Raw genomic sequence first — 23,210 nt, forward strand, 5'->3', positions numbered from 1 at the left:
AGGTTCACAGAGGGCTAACCCTGGTCAGTACTGAAGCAGGGGTTTTCTTCTCAACCCTCTCTTAAAAAACAGGGAAGGAAGAGAGGACAGAAAAAAATAAAGAAAAAGGAAAAAAGAAAAGATAGAAAATACAGGTCCCCCATCTACCTGCATGGAGCCAGGCAGACAAGCTCAGTTGGAGGTGGTGAAGGGCGCGGATGCATTATTGGTACTGGTAGCGGTGGCACCGGTCACTGCGAAGCCCGTGGGAGGAGCTATGGAGCTGTGGCTGGGCTGCAGGTCCTTGGGAATGCCACTGTGGGAGCTCAGCTGGTGCCCAAAGGCTGCGCTGAACTGAGGGAGCTGTTGTTTAGGGGAGGTGGAGCCCATGAGTTCAGCAGAGGCAGGACCCATGCCACTAAAACTGGTCTGCGGTAACCCCGGAAGCACACTGGAGCTGTTGGGGGTCACAGTGGCGAAGGCAGGCTGTGTGGTCTCTGAGTGCGAGGTGGTAGGTGGTGTGGACAGGGAGGTGGACAGGAGGTGTCCATCTGCACCAAGAAGGTTGCTAAACGGAGAGGGGTCCCCAAGATTGACAGGAAGATTTCCCCAGTGAGTTCTGGGGTTGACCACCCCGCTAAGTGGCACATCCAGCTGAGTTGGGAGCAAGTGCTGTGCCATCATGGGCATCTCTGCTGAGAAGGTAGCTGCCAAATTATCACCAGAGAAGGATGTGGTGTGAGGGGATGTGATATGGTCACTGTAGGGAGACGGCACATGCTCACTATCATAATGGCTTCCATGGGGTGAGGAGTGTGAATGGTCACTGCTGTATTGCTGTCGTGAGGTGATCAGGTCATCTGCCTTGCTCAGCAGCTGGGCAGGGTGGGGCCTCTGGGAGGCATGGCTGCCATCATGAAGTCCATGAAACTGTCCCGGGAAGGCTCTCTCCCCAAGGCCACTCTGGCTTATCAGAGTGGCAGAAGTAAGGCCAACGTTGGCTGGGGCTGAGAACTGCCCCTGGATCTGCCCTGCCAGGGGCGTAGGTGGGTTGGACAAGGTAGCAGAACGGAGCAAGTTCTCATCCAGCTCCAGACCGGAGAAATTATCATGTACTATACGCCCATTCAACAGCTCCCCCAGATCCGTGTTAACCTCTCGACTCAAGGACTGCATTCCTGGAGCTCCAGCACCTGTAGAGAACACCCCTATCGCTCTATCTGACAGCTCCTGAACTGGCACACCATCTGTCTGTGTAAGTACTCCAATGGTACTCAGGCACTCAAGAGAAGTTACAGCCTGTAGGGCTCGTTCCAGTTCTTCAGCCTCTTCTGTAGTTGGAAGGAGATCTCCATTTTTACCTGTAGAAACAGGGACACCATGAGTTAGCACCCACCTCTCAGGTGAGCCTGGCACTGGCACTCTAAGGATGCAGATGTACAGACAGTGCAGTACAGAGCTGCAGTGTATGATAACCTTCCAGCATGGCTTGCAGTACACAGAAAATATCATTCATCAGTCTTCACTAGGTAAACAAGGTAAGAAAACCAAGAAATTACACCTTCCTCTTCAATGGAACTCCCCCTCTCCACTGTCCTTTTCCACATACTACAATGGGAGATGCCTCTTAAACTTATTTAAGCATTTTTACTCTAGGTCTAGTAAGATTTTCTTCAATGCTGCAATAACACAAATAGTCCACAAACCCCCTTCTACTTACCAATATTACAGCCTGGACCTAAAATTTACACAGACAGTATAATTTCGGTTAATATCAACTCAAACACAGTCTGATGTCATGTTATATCAGAAAACGACCAAAGAAATCACGTACCCAACTCCAGGCTGTTCTAATTTCTGTGTTATATGTGATAGGTACTGAGCTTTTGAACGCAGAAATTCAGGCACAGTTCTGATCAAGAACTACTTTCAGAAACGTATTTAAAAATTTTATTCTCACTCTCTTCTCTTTTTATCAAAGGCCAATATTGACTGTGATTCCAGCCCCACTCAATGGCAGAAAGATGCCATTACTGTGAATACTGTTGATTAAACTGTAACACTGACAGGCAGTAAAAATGTAAAATGAATTATTAAAATACTAAACTAATTGGGATTTTCAAAGTAGCAATTATATGAGCAAGCAGAGAACTATACACAGCCTTCTTAAAGTCTGCTTTACTTCAGAGCTCACAAACAATAGATCAAATGCACACTTCCTTCTCTAGAATTTATAACTCTGTAAGAAAGCAAGCAACTCCCCAAAATGCAGTTTAGAAACGCTCACTTCTTCAGTTCACTGACTGTGTTCATGCTAGCATAAAATAAAATGGTACCTTCAAAGAAATCAAAATCTTGCAAGTCATCAGGCAGCCGCGGCAGGACATCAGAGAAGTCCTCCTGATTCAATTCCAAGTCATGTGGAATGTCTGTGATTTCGTTGGCGATATCATCAGGCAGCTCATCAGCACTCAGCTCTGGTGTGGAGGGACTCCTGAACAGAAAGTAACATTAGTCCTTGCTGTTCAACTCTGGTTCCTCCAAAAGACAACTATGAATGCATATCCATCTAGATGGGGATGTTTCCCCATATTTTTTTATCCCATCATCTTGGAAAAAATGCATTTAGGAAGTTTCTTTAGGAAGCTTTGCCTACTCACTAAGTACATAAGATGTGACATCAGGGTCAAAATATTTTATCCATCAAACCCAATCATTGCTCAAATCCAAAATGACCCACTCTGAAGGTTTTTTTCAACAGTCAATGGAGATGCAATTTCTAGCCCTGCTCCAGATGCTGATCAGCACAGCAAAATCACACCTTTCTCCAGTGCTCACGGACAACATTCAAGCCCAACAGTGGGAAACTGGGGCAGGCCTACCACTGACCGTATGTGGGGTATCTCTACTGGCAGTGAGACACTGGCAGGCATGGTGAGGTTCCCTTGGGGCACTGCAGGAGGAATGGGTTTCTGGGGCCGGCGTGGGCCTCGCCTTCTCTTCTTCTTGTGTTTTTTGGTAAGTGCAGGTGGCTTCGTTTTTTTCCTGGGTTTCCTCTGCTGCTGGTGCTGAACTTTACGGGAGCTGTCTCCTCTCAAGAAATTATCCTTTGGGAGCAAAACAATAGCAATGAGAGCATATTGAGAACAAGTGTGACTTTCCTTGATTTTTTCACCCTGGCCATTCCACAGACATTCATAAGTAATGTAAGAGAGACTGCTAACTTACACCCAGGCATGGCTACAAAACTTGATCTGCTTCCTTCCCCATTGATCCCAATGGCAAAAATAACATAGACCAAATTATGAGGTAGGCTAAACAGGAGATTTATCACACATGCAGTATCAGTTGAAAAATTGTCATAGCAAAACCTAACTAAACTAGTGTGAAACTGTAACCCTTAGCAGCACTCTTGTAAGTATTAAAGACCAAACACTATTATGAGTTGGTGTTAACACAGATAGTCTGCAGCAGCTGAAGCCAGGATCTTCAAGTGTCCCCTGCCATAACAGAGGGACAGCTTTGAGGAAACAGAATTAATACTGTTGGACTCAGGTAAGGATGTGGTTAAACAACTATGGCCTCATTGCTTCTGAACAGCAATCACTGACCCATTAAAAAATAAATCAAACCATCATCACTCTTTAGTTGCCATCATACTGGGAATGGCAGAGGACTGTATTTGCTATAGAAGTAAACCTTGAGACATGAAAGATTGCCTAGAAGAGGGGGAAAATCCCATACAAATCTGCGTAGCACAAATTCTCACATTTTAATCCAAAAAACTCCGTAACTTACAACTATTGGAGAGCCTGGACAAAAGCAATAACAAAACCCACACAATAACCAAACGACAACAAAAAAACCCAAACAAACAAACAAAGGCAGTTTTACACCTAATTGAAGTGAGACAAGACACCTTGAAGGAGGGACAAGACAGAAGCAGGTTTGTGAATTATCCTTAAGGTTTTTTCTGGAAAATAGAAGGCATAAAAGGAGAGCAGAGGACATCAACTTAATTTCTGCATTCTCTGAACTTGAGGTAGGCCACTGACCCCCAAAGGAGGTTAAAGATAAATTCTAATAGTTACTGGAAGGTAAATAAAGTAGCAAAACCATTATCTGCATGCTTGTAATTGCTATCTACATTTCCTCTAGAAAATATTTTGGGCCCCATGTACTGAGACTGCTTAAGCTGCAGACTTCCTAATACCACACTCACACTCAGATCCAAGGACCAAGACTGAGCCCAAATAAAATGACCACGGGATCTCACAATGATCTTCCATTTCTCAGTTCAAGAGAGGAATTCAATTTTTTTCCAGTGAAGGATTTTCTCATGCACACTTTATTATATCCTTAAAACTATGGAAAAGATTTTCACAATGTACTTTATACTGGGAATGTTTGGCACGTTTTACCCTCTTAAGAAAAATAATAGGATACGAGCTCTTAAGTTCATCAACTTGCTAATTGTCAAGGAAGAGTGCATAGGAAGACTGGGGTTAAAACTCCTGATCATCCCAATACATAAATAAATACAGTTTTGGCTTTGTACTTACCATTTTTTTGGCATGTTCTTCGCACAGAGGTGTCTGATGTGTAATGTCAAAAACTGGCACAGAGCACTGTTGACCATCTGCAAACTTGGCTGTGCAACTTGAGAAGAGCTGCTGAGAACGGTTCAATAAGATATCTGTGCATTTCTGCATCAGGAATAACACGAGACAACGATGGAGGAACGCCCTTTGATTTATCAATCTGATAAAGATCAGAGCCTTCCACTCTATCTGTCCATAGATGTTATTTTTAATGAGTACCTTAACTTTGCAATTCAAGTTCAAAGCTAGGTAAGGTTCAAACCCAACTTTTAAGGTGAAAAAACTGCATTCATGCAGAATCTCTAATGATTTTATTATATGCTGAGATAGTTTTATAAAAGCAGGCATTTCACTAATGAGTTCTTAGCAAAAAGAAGCCTTTTCCTGGAGTCTTAATCAATAGATCAATAGTAGCAGTTGGAACAGTGTAGTCAACAGGACTATTTCCTTACAGACTAATGACAATCCATACTGAAACATTAAAGAAAGAGTATTTCTTAATTCAATCTTTTAAGGTACATTCTTGGCATTTATCTTTAGAGCACAGAAAAAGAAGTTTCAAGATCCTTCCTGCTCCTCTGAAAAAAAGATGTGCAATCAGACGGAAAGGTCAAATAAATCTTAACGTAAGCTTGCTGAGATTTCCTTCAGAAAAAACCCTTGCAGGAGTGAAAATGCTTCTAGACTTACAGCAAATCAAACAGATATCTCGTGGTTTTTTCTAACAACATTAGAAGAACTCCTTCCATCTTGAACAGTTGTCAGACTTCAACATCACTACGTATGTTCATAAAATGTTAAAACACAAACACAAAAAAAAGGACAAAGAAAATGAAAAACCTGCTGAACGGTCCAGATAACAGACTTGGACAGATGGGTCAGAACCAAGAGCCTGTTCATTTTAAAAGAAACTCTTTCCACTGAGAAGAAAATGCAGAGAGAAAAAAATGGGCATAAATGCAAAATCACTACCCTTGACTTCTCTGCTTTACACACACCAACAAGCAAGACCACTTAAACTTAAAAAAAAACCAAAAACAAAAACATTCGAATCATGAGGCAAATCCCAAAGACAACTGCACACCATGGTGCTCTCTCATACAGAGATTTTGAACTGCTCTGCAGACCACTTTTAAGGGGCCTGCAAAAATTCAACCAAGAAAAACAAGGCATCAGCAAAACAAAAAGATTGAAAAGGTGCTGCAGTCTGATAGTAACTAGAACAGATCAGCACTAGTCACTTAAAATACCAAAACCAAAAGCTTCAACAAAAGAAGTCACTTCAAAAAAAGCACCAATAATTCTTCAGCTAAAAACCAAAAAAGATAAAGTATTACACGTCATAAGTCTGTCTGTTTATAGTCTTCAGAACAAAACCTCACTTCTAATGTGCTCTCTTCTTTCTGTGATCTTTATCCATTGACTCTTAACGTGCTTTTCAAGCTTTGCTTGAAATTCCAAGCACTGGGAATCCTTCCTCATCTAGACTATGAGGTTCTGTGACCCCTTTTATTCTGCTGCTTTGAACAATGCAAAGTATGATTTCCATCTTTCTAGTCAGTGTAAGCCATCTTTTTATACTATGTATAAAAATCTGTTCCAATAACACTGTCATAGGAAGATAGTCTATTGGAACCTACCAAGAACTGCATGAAAACCAAGAAGCTGAAAGCCACGTGGTTTGTACCAAGTCATCGTGAAAGATGATCATTTTTGTACAGATTTCTTGCATCTACCAAACACAGATTACAAAGTAAAATGATGTTACTATAATAGATACCAGTGGCAAACTACGTATCTTCACTGTCTATAGACCCAAATCACCCAGAAAAGTTAAAAGCAAAGTAGTTGACACACTAACAAATAGGTATTTCTTTGTGAAAACTTATTTCTCAATGCAAAAAATCTAACAAACAAACAAAAAAACCCTAAAACAGAACTTCCACGCCTGAATGCAACTCCCAAAGAGTTAAGAGGATACGCTGAAAACAGTGCCTGGTGAATGGAAGGGCCTTGTTAGTGCACTGCTCTCCCTTCGAAGTCCCGCTGCAGGTTGTTGGTTCTGCATCTCTCTGCCTCACTTGGCTTGTGCTGAAAAGAAAACATAAAAGAATTTAGAGACAAAGCCCCAGTTTTGGGTGGTTACTTAACACAATTATTGCACTGAATGTGGCATAGTAGGATGGAAAATTATCACACACATGTGTGTGTCATGATCCAGATGGGGTGCAGGCTACTACCAGACTCTACACAGGGACACAGAATAGATGTCAATGACAGGTGAAGGTGTGACTGCAGTAACAGGATTCTCCTTTATTTCACAGGGCCTTGATTGTAATGAGAGGTGCTGTGTGCTGCTACCGTGTAAATATTACAACACCCTGCAACAGAGCCAAGGGCAGCAGTAGTTGAGTGTCAACACAGTGACTCTCAAAAGGAGGTCAATCTTTAGAATACAATGTATTGGGTATGCCTATGTGGGCAGTCAGGTGCACTTCCAAGCCTGTTCATAAATCAAAACATGCCGAGCATCCCCAGAGCTTACATGCAAGCATGTGCTCAGACAAACTTAGACTGAGCTCTGGAGTGGCAGAGCCTGAGCGTGCTCAACATGGATAAAAGCTCTCCTTCATCAACGTGCTACAGCCCAATCCACCAGCAGGTGCCCGGAGCTGGGCACTCCCTCAGCACAGCCTCTATGCTTTGAGCCTGAGCTGCAAGCAGGCGACCAGGCAGCAGTGTGGACGAGCACCGCAAGTGTTACACAGCTCGCTTGGTGTTAGCCTGCACTCGAGGCATGTGTCACCTTCAGTGGAAAGCTGGCGATTCCAGGGCTGGCTTTCACCTCTGTACACGTTGTTTTCTAGGTTGACAAAAAGCTGTCTGTAGCCTGACTGTTTTTCTTCGGCCAGTTCTGTCATCAATTGCACTTTGACTGAGCAAAGTTTTAGTTAGCAGTATTACTCCTGAGAAAAATGTCATAACTGAAAAGACTCTTTGGTTATTTAAATTAACCAGAGCAATGATGACAGGCACACCTGGCTTTGCTGGTCTACCCAAAACAACATAATCTTTTTTTTGCGTAATAAAAGGCAAAAATAATGGGGGAAAAACCAGCAAGAGCTTGTCAGTTCTGGCGAAGTTTTGCTGTAGTTTAAGTTTGGAGAAATTTCCACAACTTTTTAAACTAGTAATGGACTTCTATGTTACATCTCTGAGCAGCTCTTCAGCACCACTCCACCTCCCCAACAATAAACCCTCCAACTGTCATGAACCACAGCCCACTGCCCAGGAACAAATGCATCCCATGAACCATACTCTCAGTAACTTGCTCCAGCCTGCATCTCATATTTTATCCACTACACGCCACAGTCCCACATCCTGTAAAGCCAAACTGCAACAGCAAAAGGATGCTGTTGATACCCCAGACATAACACCAGGGTTCAGACTTAGTCTGTTCTTGCACAAATATGAATCAACCAACTCTCCATATGCTGAGAGCTGGAGGGATGTTGACATTATCTAGAAAGAATTCCCACAGAAGGTAACCTTCAGAGTTGTTAGAAGATATTTATTTTGTTGCCAAGTTTCATTTAATGTTAGATTGAGTTAAATCTAACAAAAAGCATGAGCTTAAATTTGATTTGCTGGGAAGATAATTAAGAGGAGGTACAGACTTTTCAAAAGAAGCTGTCTGAAAAACAAAATCTGAATTGAAGCAGTGAACTACAGACCAGACTGCACACTTTCTAAAGAAATGGGCATAGTAAAGTACCAGGTATTTGAAGGAAGCCAAAACACAGAGATTAATTAGTAAGAATAAATTCTAGCAGGCCACTAATTTCTTTTGTGACATTTCAGAAATTGGGCCCAGATACTGCTGGACAAACAATCCATATTTTAAAACATAAAGCTGGAGAAGGCCTGTCTTCATGGAAGACTCTGTATGCCATGTATATTTTACTCCACTGACAGGCATTCACGTGTCGTGGTTTTCCGCCTTGTGCATTACTCCCTGTTTCAGAGTTCAGCATTTCAGCTGCTGGATGCTCAGCCCAGCTCCACCCTGTCCCAACCCCAGGTTACTGCAGTCACAAGGGAAGGTCTAACCTGGTACAAGCACATGTAGCTCTTCGGAGTTCTTGTATGAGCTGCCCAGCCCGCTCCGGCTCTCTGCTGGCCGCCTGCAGCAAGGCTTTCCGGAGCGTATGCCGGCATTTCTTCTGACGGGATTCTGCCCGCTCCAGGCGGCAGAGGTGCTTGTATTTCTGCTGAAAGTAAGTGCAAAGTCTGGTCACCCTGGAACTCCTGTCATCTGCATTGTCATCATCGGACCTGAAGGAGGGAAAATAAAAACAAATGGGCTTTAAGTTACTCCTTTTTTTCCACGGAAGTTATTTTGTCACTTTAATAGAATTGTTAAGTTGGCATCCATCTTCTAGCCACACAGACATCCAAAGACTGAAATCAGGCAGGGATGCTTGAGAAATAGTAAGAGCAGGATCCCTTTTAAATTCTAAAGGTACTTGCCCTTCTTAGTATGTCATTATTAGAGATTACATCAATTTATCATCAAGTCTGACACATTTAAATGTCTAGAGCCTGCTGTTCAAAAAAATCTATACTGTTAACCTTTATTTACTGTAAATGTCTTGGCAAATGAGACAAACGCTTAAATCAAAGTGCAATTAATGGAGAGGACAAGGGTGGAGAACTGTGTAGTGGAAATTTATTGAGGAAAGGTCATGCTGGAAAAGATGGTCAAATTCTAACAAGTACCAAAACCGCTGACTTTTTCCAATTCCTTTTACTCTGCCAGGTGGTGTATTGCTTTCTAAATCAAATTACAAACTAACACAGCTAACAGCTGATACTGATTTCTCCTTGCTGCAGAGTTAAAGTTGAGTTACTGTAAGTAGTAAAGAAGAAATTCACATTTAACTCCAAAGGTAGTGATGGAAAAATCAGACCAGGGCTAAGCAATGACCAGATGAAGGACAAATCCAATTCTCTGTTTGCTTTAAAAAGCCTTTTCCCATTTATCTTGGCTTTCTGAACACCTAGGCACATATCAACAAGACCATCAAACCATGTCAACACATTCAGTTAAATGAAGTAAAAGTCATGAAACAGAAAATCATCACTGGAATTTGCTAAAACAACAAGGTCCATGAAGTTTCTCAGAAGTCCTCCACAACAAGCTCTAGTTTGCAGAATGAGTTTTTTGTTCACGAAGCAACAAAGTGCACATGTTGAATCTAAGAAAAGTAGGCTTTGTTCAGTTTTAACTTTAAGTTTTTCCTATAGAACAGAGAGACTTTATGCTAACTTTCCTATCTGTAACACAAAGGGTAGGCAGGGGAAAGTAGAGAAATCCAAGCAAATGAAGTAAATCAAAAGCTCACAAGGTTCAGACTGCAGAGCTTGGCAAGATTGAATGAGTTGACCCCCAAACCTGCACACAGCAAAGCAGACCAGAACTAGCTGAAATAGAAGAGATCTGAAATACCAGCCATGATATTTACTAAATACAGTAAGATCCAGAAATGCAGACAGAAGACCTGTCCCTGAAAAGCCATATGACGAGGACCTACTTTCCTTCCTGGAAACTCTGACTCTATTTATATGCAGGCCAAATTTAAGAGACTGCAGCCATCTCCACTAGGGCTGTCCACAAAAACTCTGCAGCAGCAAACACTGCCTTGACACAAATGCACGTTTTTATGAAGTTTTATGTAAAGTCAACCATTCCATGTATTTTGTTTGTTAAATCAGAGTATTATTATTTTCTAGAAGCATAAATTACAAGTAATTAACCTATGCAATTACATGCTTTGCAGCAAATACAACCTGTTAAAAATATTTAACATATGTAATGTTTAAAATATTTTTACACTGAAAATTAAAAGAAAATACACTTTTAAGATCTCTTAGGAAAGAATGTTTACTGGGAAAAACTACCTGTTTAGAAAAAATTAATTGTGGGCTATTTAATATAGATTTTCCTTCTTCCAATGTATTAATAAAAAATGGGAATAAATGGATGGCATATATATTTATAGATAGGTTTAACATCTGTAGATATTTCATTACTGCTCTGGGCCAAGACTTTTAAACAAAGTTGCAGATATACTGATTTAATTTTAAATATGGTTAAAAATTAGAAAATACTTTTTCTTTGGGGGAAAAAAAGTGGAAACAGCATTTTTTAATGTAAATTTCTCTATATTTAAGACTTTTTACTTCCTTCACATTGAAAGAGTCAGAAAAAAGGTCACTGTACACTGAAATATTTTTGAAATGCAGTTTATGAGATCCTTTTTAAAAAGTAGAGGAAGAAGTAGAAAGAAATCATGCCTGCAGTGGGCAAGGGCTTATTTTGAGCCAAATAGTTTCTAAAAACCTATTCAGAATTTTGTTTTCAGGCCAGTAAGATTAACCAAAATGTTTAAATGTTCAGAGAAACCTAAAAATACCAAAATAAAACCTATTTTTATTTTTTCAGTAGTCCAGTACTGAAAAAGAAAGGTACTTTTATTATTGTCCTTTCATAAACAAGATTACCAACTTCTATTTAGTTTATTGTCTTAAACTGCATATAGAGCTTCTGAAGTTCAACTTAATGCGTGGCATTTAATTTTTAAAAAGATTTCTGAAAGTGCACACAAGCCATTTGATAGTCCAAAATGGATCTTCCCTTTCAGACTGTCATGTGTGAACATCAGGGGAATTATTGCTGAGTGTTCATGAAGAAAACAAAGACAGCACAAAGCAGCAGAAAGGAAGAGCAAAAGGGTAGCACGAGCAGTCAGGCACCATCAGGGAACAAGGAGAACATTCTCTCTATTCTGAGATACCCAAACAACTATACTTCAAATCCCTCCTTACAGAGAAGTTTTGAAGAACCTTCCCTTCTTTCTTTTAGTTATTCTAGTTAATGTGAGTTATTGAATCCAACTTTCACAATACAGTGTTGATATTTGCTCCTTTGAGTGGGGTAGTATGAGGAGGGACTCACACTCCTTTTTCAAACTTGCTACTTGAAACGCTTGCTTTATCTATATTTCAGTGTACAAAGTGAAAAACCACTTTGTTATAAAGTCACTTGTTTTCCAGTACCTTCCAAGCTACCAAACCCAGAAATCAAATAATCTAGGGGAAAGCTTCACTAATCTGCAGCAGGGAACAGCCCATGCTTTCTCTCCAAACTGCTGCTCCCATAAGGGATTCCTCCCACCTCAGCAGCCTTCTCTGCCAGCCACCCGGCCTGCACTGTGCCCACTACCAACTCCTGTGCTACTATTTGAACTCAAACATTTGTGCCTGCCTCAAAGCACTGCATCCCAGAATCCTGGGAGCACAGGAACACGGTTTTTCAAAATTAAACCACGGAATAATAAAAGTAAACATTTGGCCTGCATTTCCACAGGTGATTGCAACAATATGAATTTTACAGATTAAAAGGCCAGAAGGCAAGTGAACCAAAAAAATATATTAGTGTTGTCGTGGTTTAACCCCATCCAGCAGCTAAGTACCAGGCAGCTGCGTCCTCACTCTCCCTGCTCCCACCAGTGGGATGGGGAGGGGAATAAGAAAGAAAACATCTTGTGGGTTGAAATAAGAACAGTTTAATAATGGAAACAAATTAAAATATACTGCTAACTATTTACTGTAATGGGGGGGGGGAAAAGAAAACCCAAGAAAAACAAGCGATGTCCAATACTACTGCTCATCACCCACTGAACGATGCTCAGCCCACCCCCGAGCAGTGCTCAGCTCCTCCCCGACAACTCCCCCCAGTTTATATCCTGATCACGATGTATGGAGTATCCCTCTGGGCAGTTCAGGTCAGCTGTACCAGCTGTGCTCCCTCACTGCACCTCTGCACTCCCTCTGGTGCACCTCCTCTCTGGCAGATCATGGCAAACCAAAGTGTCCTTGACTTAGGGTAAGCACTACTTAGCAACAATCAATCCATCAGGGTGTTATCAACATTATTCTCATCCTAAACCCAAAACACAGCACTGTATCAGCTAGTACGACAAATCAAGCACTATCCCAGCTAACACCAGGCACTGTTAATACATTAACTTTAAACGAATCTGGTGAATTTCTGAGAGTTTAAGAGCAGCTGGAGTGTCACACAAGAAGTTCAACTGAAAGTTAGAGCATTCCCCCCACAATCACATAAGCAAAAATGCTGAGAACCAGCTGTCCAGGAAAGCAGAATTTAACTGTTCATTTTCTTTCAATAGTCTATTCTGAGAAGCATCCCTTCCACTGTCTTCCAGGAAGTTGAATGGAAAAGGACAGAATGAAGTTAGCTGGTGGGACCACAAGCTCAGACACAAATGAACAGAGAAAAAATAGCCTTCATTTTACTGTAAAAACCAGCAATTAAATCCCGTAACATAAAAGATGTGATTTCAGACAGTAAAAGTTTTAAGAAACAATCTCCATTGGTTTTCTGGTAAAATAAGTCTCCAAAATTCAGTAACAAGTCACTGGTTGACTAAGTTAGGAGCCACGAGTCTGCGCTGCCAGATTAGCAAGACAGAGTTATTTTGACAAATCAAATCTCCCCAGACATAGCTTGAACTAATTCATCACCTTCAGCAGCAGACAGATCACATTGCAGAAGTGTCAAAGTAAAACATTTCAGGTAATAAAAACCTCTACAGAAGCTTGCAGAGTAGGAATTAAAGTTTTAGAAGGCTTACGTCAAGTGAATGTTTATCCATAATCAAAATTAGTAAGGTTGTTGAATGGTTAACACTGGGCAGGCTGATGGAAGTACAAAAGCAGTCAGTAGCATACAAAATTTTATCCATCATGATTAGTTAAGACAGCATTTAACTGAGGTGCACAAAATGCTAGAACGGAACAGAAAATGTCAAGACAAGGTACTATTTTTCTCTCAGTATGTGAAAAGAGTAGGAAGAATCCTAAGGAAGTTAAGACAAATAGAAGACAAAACACACAGAGATGACCTTTATAAGTTGACAAAAAAATAGGGATATATGGAAGAATAAAATCAAATGTCAGAGAGAGAATAGTGTAAGGGAAGTTATTTAATAGATATATCTGCTGTGAAAAAATATGTATGATTTAAAATTCTGAAGTCTGTTCATGTTTTCCCAAAAGAGTTTATTTAAAAGCTGTCTTTTAAGTTAAAACTGTTTGTGAAAGCTCATTCTCTGACTGCTGATGCCCTAAAAAACGATGGTCATTCATAACAAAAAAAAAACCCTTTATTTTATAAAAGAAAAGCCCACACACTGTTTATTAGCTTTGATTCACTGAAGACTCTTAGTATTTAGCATCCTGGGGTGTGTCCTGATGACAGATATAGCTTTATTGTTCACTTTGAGGACGATCTTTAGAGAAGGTAAGAAGTTTTAGTAAGTTTCAGAATTTCCATGTAATAACGAAATAAAGTTTCATTAACACGATTATTCTAAGTGTTATATTTAAAAATTAAACGAATGGGGGAAAGTTGTAATACCAAAAGGCTAGTTGCATAGTAAATGAGAATCACGTTATAGAAATTATAATCAAATTCTATTGAGACTCCAATTTCTTTGTTAAAAACATTCTTTGTTACTATACTATGCTCAGGATGCTTTGTTTTAACTTTGCACTTTAAAATTTACATTAATAGACATATATTATCATATCCTGCTGTAAGTTCAGATTCATGGCTTAGCAGTACATAGAGAACATCATAAGCCTTTCTGCACCAGCAGCTAATACCTGCTCTGCTTATCCCTTTGATCACATCACTTCCTTTCAATGCTCACAAGTATTGACAGAGGGTTATTCAACACTTAATTAAGAAAAGAAATACCATGGCCTTTAAAAAAACACATTAAAACAACAGCCTGCACAAATACTATAAGGATTAATGAGTGAAATGTAGCAAGTTTAATAACAAAGTTATTCACAAACAGTACTAAAGACAAGAAACCATACCAACTCCATTTAGTTATAATTCAGGACTTCCACTCAGCAAGGCACACGAGTTAATTAATAAATCCCACTAAACTCAATTAAACTTAGACAAACAAGCTTAAATCCTTTCCTGATGCATCCTTCTGATAGCAGACTGCACAAAGGTCTCTAAGTTAGCTGAAAACTGGGACAGAAGGCAACAAGCTGTTTCATAGCTCTTACAGACAAATGAGTTCAAACAATCCTTTGTTTCAGCAAAGCACTTGAACAAGTGCTTAGGTTCCACTGACTCCACTTGAAGTGAAACTCACATTTACATGATTTATTCCATCAAGGCCAGCACGAATACTAAAGAATGATACTCACTCAGGTCTCTCATAGCCGAGGCTTTCTCGGATAGACCATGCAACCTGGTAAGGGGAGGTTTGCTCTGAATCCTCCAACTCTTCTCCACTGTCTTCAGACCAATCCAGCCCTAAGGGAATTGAAAACATGAAAGCTGGATGAAAAGAGTATCCACCTTATAGAAGCCTCTGGGCAACCTATGGCAAAGAGGTGAATGTGTAGTATAGTTACAAGCATAATTATGTTTGATTAAATTATATAATATTCTCACACAGGAAAAGTTACAGTAGCGGCTCCATTGCAATGTGAAAATAGCATGCACTGATTTTTGTCATAAGCAAGGGTTGTTTTTTTTTAAATCCTTACTGGCTTCTTTATCCATAAAGAGTGGAAGAAAAATCACCAGCTTTCTTACCCACAGAAAAATATTACAGTTTTCATAACCAAGCACATGGGAACTTTAGAGACAAGGTAAGGGAGAAGTCCCTGTCACAAAGAACTGACTACCTGGTAAATTTTAATACTGTATGATCTAAATAGGCCAATTTCATTTCTGTTTATATTCTGACCCCTTCACTGTGCCCTAACACAGAGAAGAATATGAAAATCACAAGACACAGCATCACGGACAGAGATAGATACACAGCTACACGGTGTGTTCCTCTGCCCAGTTCCTGTCACTGCTGGCCAAATGCATGAAGAGAGAGCTAAAGGGAGAGACACAAACACTCCTGCACTTTTACCAAGCAGCACGTTTTCATTTAATGATGATGCAGTATTGTGTGCACCAGCAGCCTCAGTTAGTCAATCCACACACAACTGTTGAGCATGACAACCAGAAAGAGGCCAGTAAGTTCTCAGGTGAAACATTCTGTCTAGAACTTCATCTTTCACAGTTTTTCCTACCCTCTCTCCCACACCCAGTGAAATTCTTGCCACTTTCTTGCAGCAGGTGGGATAAAATTCCACTGCTGCATTTGCAAGCCAGCATTTTTTCTTTTTCGCTTTCTTCTCTGCTCCTTGAAAATGGAGCAGCAGTTGGGATAAGAGTTAGGGAGCATTTTATTTTTGTTAAAAATAAACTAAACAACTATATCTGAGATGATTCCGAAGTCAGATGCTTTGAATTTGGGAAATGCATCAGTACTTGGTCACCTACTTTCACAGTTAGAGACACGCACACCTATGCTTGGAATGCAATCATTCGGAGTATCTTCATCATATAGAAGCAACACTTTAACATGAACCACAAACATCAGAAACCAAATTTTTCAGGAACTTCAGTGTCCTTTTATTTTTTAAGACATGCATTTGAACAAAATTAAGATATATTAAGAAATTTAATGAGATGTCAGAATTATACTTTCAAGGTAAGTGGTTCTTTTTCCTCATGCCCCTTTCATAAAGGAATAAAAAAACAACTTGAAATCGTCATTTGATAAAGATGTCCACAACTGACAACCATGTAACAAATTGTTTACCCGAAGTTTAAAAACAAAATCAGAAGTTGTGTTGTTTTGCTTCTAATGGGCACTGCAGAAATGAAGGAATAAAATCTAATCCAGATTCACTATACTGACACTGAAGATTGCAGTTACATTAATATCCAATTACACAGCTCTGATGTAGGTACACATAAAACTGGCTTAATCTTTTAAAGATTCTGTGCAGTCATCTCTACTGCTACTCTATCATAAAAAAGAAATCCTGAAGTTCCCTGAACTGGCATAACTAGTCTTTAATATTAATAATTTAATAATGAATAAAATACAATAATAATGAATAAAAAACAAATATATTTTCCACTCTCATGTAACTTATATGTGAATTCTTTTACTTTGCCAAATATAAACTGTTCTAAATGCATACACATACAGTTATGCATCTGCATAACTGTACATGTATAGGTCTAACTGATTTTTTTACTATGCCTCTTTTTTAGTAAAATGTATTCTCTTCACCACTTGAGAATGTAAAACATTAAGAAAAGATCTTTCTACAGTCTTTCAAACACAGGTCACTTTCGAAGCTATTGGGGTCTGTAACACTCAGAAAAGCCTCTGGAGTTGCCATTCCTCTAAAGACCTGCATTATATATAGGACCATCAAAGCTGTTTTCTGAAGAACAACATCCTTTGGAGACATGCTATAGGTATGCTAATTATCTTCTGAACAAATAGTCAAGCTATCCCATGAGTGCCAAAGGGCAGATCTTAACAGCAAATTAAGGAAAGGTTAATTGAAACAGCAAAAATTACAGATGTTTCCAATTAAATAAGATACTATATGAAGAATGTCTAGATTTATTTGAAGTCTTTTTTTAAAAAAAATCATAAATAGTGTTCCTGCTCTAATATCACACACTGACTCACATTTCCATTTCCCTTTTAGTATTTTACTTGTTAGAAAAGTACAATCCAAAACTGAGCCAAAAAGTAACTTTGGTGGGTGAGGAAGACAAAAGGGCAGATCAGTGTGCCTAGGTCTGTATTCACCATCAGACAAATAAACCAAAAGGTCAGTTGCCTTTTCAAAGCCTCATAGAGCACTACTACCATACCAGCAAGTTGGTTGTATTTGCTTACACTTTCACGAGCAGCTATTGAATTATGGTTTCTAAATAATAAGTAAGGGTAAGAATATTCCTGCACTTATATGTCGACAAGACTCCACCCTCCAATTACCTTCTGCAACAGTGATACTCTCCTGCAGTGGTCTTTTTTTTGTTCATCCACTTTCTATAAACTAATAGGCCCAGTCAGGAAAAACTCTCTTTTGCTATAATTTTCCAATCAAGTCAGTTGGAAATTTGGATTGCAGAGAACGACAGGCTAAATCTCCAAACTTCTACTTGCATTCATTTTGTAATGTGCACATGTCACACATCTAATATTTAATCTAACTTTGTCCACTCATGTAGGTACAGCTAGTGTCACCTTTACTACTTGAGTTTCAAACCTTCTATATGATGTCTTTATCATCCAAGCAATGTTTTCTACACCTCAGTTTCATTTCTCAAATGGCTAACAGAACATTAAGAATAAAAACCAACCAAAATGCCATAAACCATATATGGTGGATGCAGGCATTCCCTTCATAGAGAACAGAGCTAAAGAAAACACCAAGATTACCTAGCTCAAGGTTATTTTGTGAGGACCGCACATGAATGCAGGACAGGGTTAAAGACCTTCCCCTTTTTTGGTTTTAGGTTAAAAAATAAGGCTGTGGTGCCTCTATTATCTGCTCACCTAAATGAGGAAACAGATCAGTGTCCAGCTGCTGTTTTCGAGTGCACAGTTTCACCAGTCTCTGTAGCCGGCTCATGCAGGACGAGTGCGGAGAGAAGGCTGTGGCTTTCATGAGGACCCGATCAGTCCTTGGCGGGTCCGTGACAGGAGCCCTGGCGGGTGGCAGGAGAGGCAGAGGTCTCTTGTTAGACAACTGCCGGGCTTGTGCTATAGTGTGTGTGGTGGGTGCCACTCCCTGCATTGGTAGGCTGGTGTTCAGAGGTTGAGGTGACTTGCAGACGATGCCCTGCGGTAGCCCTGTCGGCTTTAACGAAGCTGATGAAGGTGGCAGATGGGAGTGCTGCTGCTGCAGAGGCTGCTGCTGCAAAGGTGCAGGAATGGGGCTAAAGTGCTCTTGGCGAACTTTTAAAATCTCTGTCTCTCTCTGGCGCTGCCGGTTTTGAGCCAACTTGCTCTGCAACTTTTTCCTCACTGTTGCCCCTTTCTTTAGGTCATCATCCTCCTCATTGAAAGCAAAGGGGTCTTCTAATTCTGCCTCCAGGTAGTGGAGAGGAAGCCTTGCCCCTGGAGGGGAGAGGGACATCCCATCCAGTCCATTGGGCATCTTCAAGGCCAGGGTGGGCACTGTCAGACTGAAGGCCATAGCATCCATCTGATGCCTGACCTTCACCTCCTCTATGGGATCATTCTTTTTCTTCCTCTCCTTTTTCGGTATAAAGCCAAGTACCTGCAGGTGGCTGTTGCAGTACCTTTGAAAAATAAAAGCAGTCGATTATTAACTAAACTCCTATAAGTAAAATATGAAGAAAAGACATCACTTAAAGGAAACCCAAACACACATCTCAAGCAAATATAAATCGAAACACAAGAGGTTTTATAAGAAGTGTACACAACTGCTTATAATAAAACAGGTAACTGTGGTGCTCCCAACATGTAACAGAAAACAAAAGGTTATACAAGGGACAATCTCTAATCTTAAGATATAAAAGTCTTCATTCATTAGTCATAGGAGATTCACACACGATCATTCAAAATCTTAACTCTCTAATAGGGCGAATACTCACAAAACAAAGTGAACAAAACAAATGGACTGTCTGATATATAAAACATTGAGAACTTAAGCCATTAACCGATCATTTCAAAAGCTCCCAAGAAATATTACATTGAAGACTACTTCCTTTCATTTGCCTGTTTGTTCAGTGGAAATAGTTAACATTTTCATTAATGCACACATTATTATTATGAATTCCACTGTAGTAGGGAGAGCAGTTTCTTATAAGGACAATCTCACTAGATATCTGCTGCAAAGGGTCATTATTTGCAAATAAAAATCTAGTTATAAAAACAAATTCTCTCCTGCTAGAAAATATTTACACAATGCCAAGAATATGTATACATACAATCCACAAACACAGATTTTAAGTTCTAATATGAAAGACTTTTGAAGCCACGTTATTAAAAAAAGTTTCTGAGAATTTGTCATGGAAGTTTTAAAAAAAAAAATCACAATTTATGTCCACAGGTAACATAATAAGAAGTAAAAAATTAACCTTTATCTGATTAAAACAAGCAGGTGATAGAAATGTAGGAATCATGATCTGATTCTTTTCCTGTTTCCCACAGGCAGGCACTCCTGCCATCAGAATTCTACCCTTGCAGAATCCCATCTATAACCTGCAGCTTATAGATGAAAACAAAGATATAAGGAAAAAGTGATGTCTACATTCAAGTATTTATGAATAAGGAAATAGCCATGAAGGTATTCTTTAAAATCTGATCAATACAAACCTGAGAAAAGTAAGTTTTGTGGAACAAATAGGTTAAAATTAATTTATTCCCGGTCTTTATGGAGGAAAAAAAAAAAGCCCAAACCAAACATCACAAAAGGTTTAACACTTCAGCTTACTGACTTTCAAACTGCTGGTCCATCTCTAAAGAAGCAATGTGTGAGAAGCTTCTAAAGAGTCCTTAAAAGGTAAAAAAGAGAAATCAAATTCATATATGCTCTTTAATGATCTCCATATATGCAGCCTCTTGAGGGTTCCACACTCATAAGGATTCACAAATCAGAAAAGTCTGAAAACTACTGCTACTTATTACTGTCTAAATAATTTCTTGATTATATTATGTTGTAAGTAATAAATAAAGCTAGATGAGGCAAACTGAAAGCCAGCAATTTGTGGAGTCCTTATTAGAACACACTAGAATACTGTAAATTCATACTGAGAGACACATTTCTAAAAATAAAATTATATAATGAGGGCTCAATAAAGCTTCCCTTAAAGTCAACAAGCACTGTTTCCATGTTTAAAATTATGCACTTTTAAAATATTTTGTTTGAACAAGACTGGTATCAGTTACAACAGCACTTTTAGTATGACAGGAGAAAAAAACAATAGACAAAACAAACACCAGGGAATTCTTTTCCCTCTTATGCCAATAAAAAGTGTTTTGCTCAATGCTCTTATATTGTTCACAACTTAAATATTGTCATCTTGTGCTTCTGCTGATGTGAAACTGGATAGTCTGTTTTCATTGTACAAACAAGAAAAAAATAGAAAAGGTGAATAAAGCTATGAAAAGGTAATAAGCTTGCTAACATTCTCTGAGTTTTAGGCTATTCAGGCTTTGGTTTGTTCATTTAACTCTAATACAATAATTTTTATATGGCAGAGAATAAAGCTCTGGCTCTTAAACTGACCATACTGCACCACTGAGAGCCAACTGGACACAAACCCATAGATGTCAGGCTACAACATACAGATCACATGCACTTGCAGACTGCAGTATACAACGACTTGGCTCTGTGCTTTAAGGCTCTATCAACTCTCTGTCTTCCAGCATAATTGATGCGGTAACATCTTGGACTAACAGGAGCAGGAAGAAGCCAGGAAGAGCACTTCAATCTCCTCTGGGTAAAGAAGACAACACACAAGCAGTTTTGGCTAGGCTAGGCATAGTAGATTAGCACCAACTCAACCTTGACCTTGTCAGGCTCTAGCTGGTCCCACACAGAGCCAGGGGGGCAAGCACACCCAGTTCCCCATCCTTCAGTTTCCAGGATGGCTTTTTAGTTGGCCCTGGACCCAACTGGCTCTGACTTTATCCAGTACTGCAGAGTCTGCATTAACAGTTCATGCTCCATGGAAGTCAGATTACTGGGAAGACTAGCACAGCACCTGCAAGTAGCACAATGCTTTTCACATAGCTCTGAGCATGAAACCCATTAGAGTCAAGCAGGGCCTATAAGAGCCAATTCTGATATGCCTGTCTTAGTGGCTGAGTTTGTCACCTCTGTAACCTGTCTGTGAGTTATTCTCAGCTGACAGTATCAAACTGAGTATCTAATACAAATTTTTGTCCCCTTCCCTACTCAGTGCCAAAAGCATTTTTTGTGTGCAAGTAAGATCAAGTGAAGTCCACACATATGGTAAGAGCAGTGGGTTGATATCCATTAAAATTATCAAAACGTGAAGCACACAAAATGTGATGGGCTCTGAAGGCTTCAGCTGGACAGTTTCCCTCATCCACTAGGAGGACAAGAATTCAGACAGTGAGTTTTTCTACCTACAGTTGCATTCTGCTTCTCAGTACATCCCAGACCGGTATTGATTTCCATCACTTACTTAAGATCCAATAAACTGGAGAACAGCTTGCAGATTAACAAAATATTTAAAGATTGTCTTGAAAGAGGAGATTTAAAATGGTGTTTAACCCAACTAAATTGTAATAACCCTATATTTAAAAATTAAGTTGAACTTCATTATGTATGTCTGTATTTGGCTAAGAAAGAATTAGGAGATGCATTCAGAGAAAATACAAATACAAAATCTATGTCTGTATCTTCTCATATATATGTTCTTTAAAAAAACAAGATAGTGAATAGAGAAACTAGACTTCAAATAAGGCATTGAAGTCACACTATTAATAGATCTAATTTGTAGATCTATTAACGTTAACGGTTAATAAGAAATCTAATAATGTGGCACAATATTAAACATCTTTGTGGCTGGTAGCATCCCATTTGTCAGGGTCAAGTGATAATTCTTTTTAATTATCTGTGGACAGACTATGAAGCTTTTGGCATATAATGCATGCATCTTCTTGACTTTTTTTTTAATAATCTTTAAAAGTATAAAAAGAAGATAGCTGTCAGAGCTATCATACAGCCTGCTTCTGATCATGTACAGTTGCATGTGTAAAACTGTGACAAAATGACCATCTGACAGTAATTTTGTATACAAAAAATTAAAAGCTATGAGTGAAGAACTCAGACACAGCAAACATCTTTATATTGAACGGAATGTGAAGAAAGTCTCCTAAGAAACAGATACAGGTTTGCCTGCCAAAAAAAGAAGTTCAGAGGAGCCACAGTCTTATCACTAGCATTCATTAAATTTTATTGTTAAAACTAAACTCTGCCCTGAGAAGCAGTCTTTTAAAATATTCTTTCAAACTATCACATCCTCTCATTTGAAATTAAAAGTTTATTTTCTCCTTCAGACACCTGCTGTCCTCTTCAAGTACTGTAATGTGACACTCGACATGCAATTGAATTATTCTAATATAACATACACCAGATGTCATGACCACACTTCACTTTAACTTGAGAAAAATCAAAAAGAACAAAGTGCGAACTCAATTCAAGGTGTAAAGAAAAATCGCAAATTCCATGGGAACATATGAGACATAAAGAAGTGTCATTAAGTACTATTACTTCTATTGTTTTCAAGTATGACCCCTGGTAAACAGCAACTCTGGCTCAGTCAGCTCTTGCATCTGAAATTACAGCATACCATTTGTGCTAACCATTTCCATGATCATTCCTGCGAGCTCATTTCCAAAGAGCCTCAATTGTACAGTAGCAAAGAAACACTCACCGACTGTCAAATTACAGCTTAAAGTTATTCATCTTGTGCCATTTGAGCATTTGCCCTACAGCTTTTGACAAACATTCATGTTTTTTTTCTCACTTCATCAGTCTCCTCAACTGAAATGGCAGGTGAAGTGCAAGTTAATTTAGAGCACAGTCCAACTGTTGTTTCAGACAAGAGAGGGAGCTGTGAGCTGAGAAGGAAGTTATATG

At 39.4% G+C, this 23,210-nt stretch overlaps 1 protein-coding gene across 6 annotated transcripts in view; it reads right to left on the reverse strand.

Moving 5' to 3' along the window:
- The window catches only part of INO80D (INO80 complex subunit D), a 45,755-nt gene that overhangs the window by 11,808 nt on the left and 10,737 nt on the right, over positions 1-23,210 (reverse strand). For all 6 annotated transcript variants that reach the window (XM_051786837.1, XM_051786840.1, XM_051786839.1 and 3 more), the window contains 8 exons: positions 18,125-18,873; positions 14,898-15,006; positions 8,691-8,915; positions 6,562-6,671; positions 4,542-4,675; positions 2,869-3,086; positions 2,316-2,473; positions 148-1,340 (listed from right to left, as the gene is read on the reverse strand). In XM_051786837.1, the coding sequence (XP_051642797.1) occupies positions 172-1,340; positions 2,316-2,473; positions 2,869-3,086; positions 4,542-4,675; positions 6,562-6,671; positions 8,691-8,915; positions 14,898-15,006; positions 18,125-18,873 (2,872 nt within the window). In that variant the 3' untranslated portion in view covers positions 148-171. The remainder of the gene's footprint in view (positions 1-147; positions 1,341-2,315; positions 2,474-2,868; positions 3,087-4,541; positions 4,676-6,561; positions 6,672-8,690; positions 8,916-14,897; positions 15,007-18,124; positions 18,874-23,210) is intronic.

Source organism: Manacus candei, unplaced genomic scaffold (genome assembly GCF_025592945.1).
Source record: "Manacus candei isolate 608988 ecotype Guabito, Panama unplaced genomic scaffold, ASM2559294v1 h1tg000023l, whole genome shotgun sequence".
Lineage (NCBI taxonomy): Eukaryota > Metazoa > Chordata > Aves > Passeriformes > Pipridae > Manacus > Manacus candei.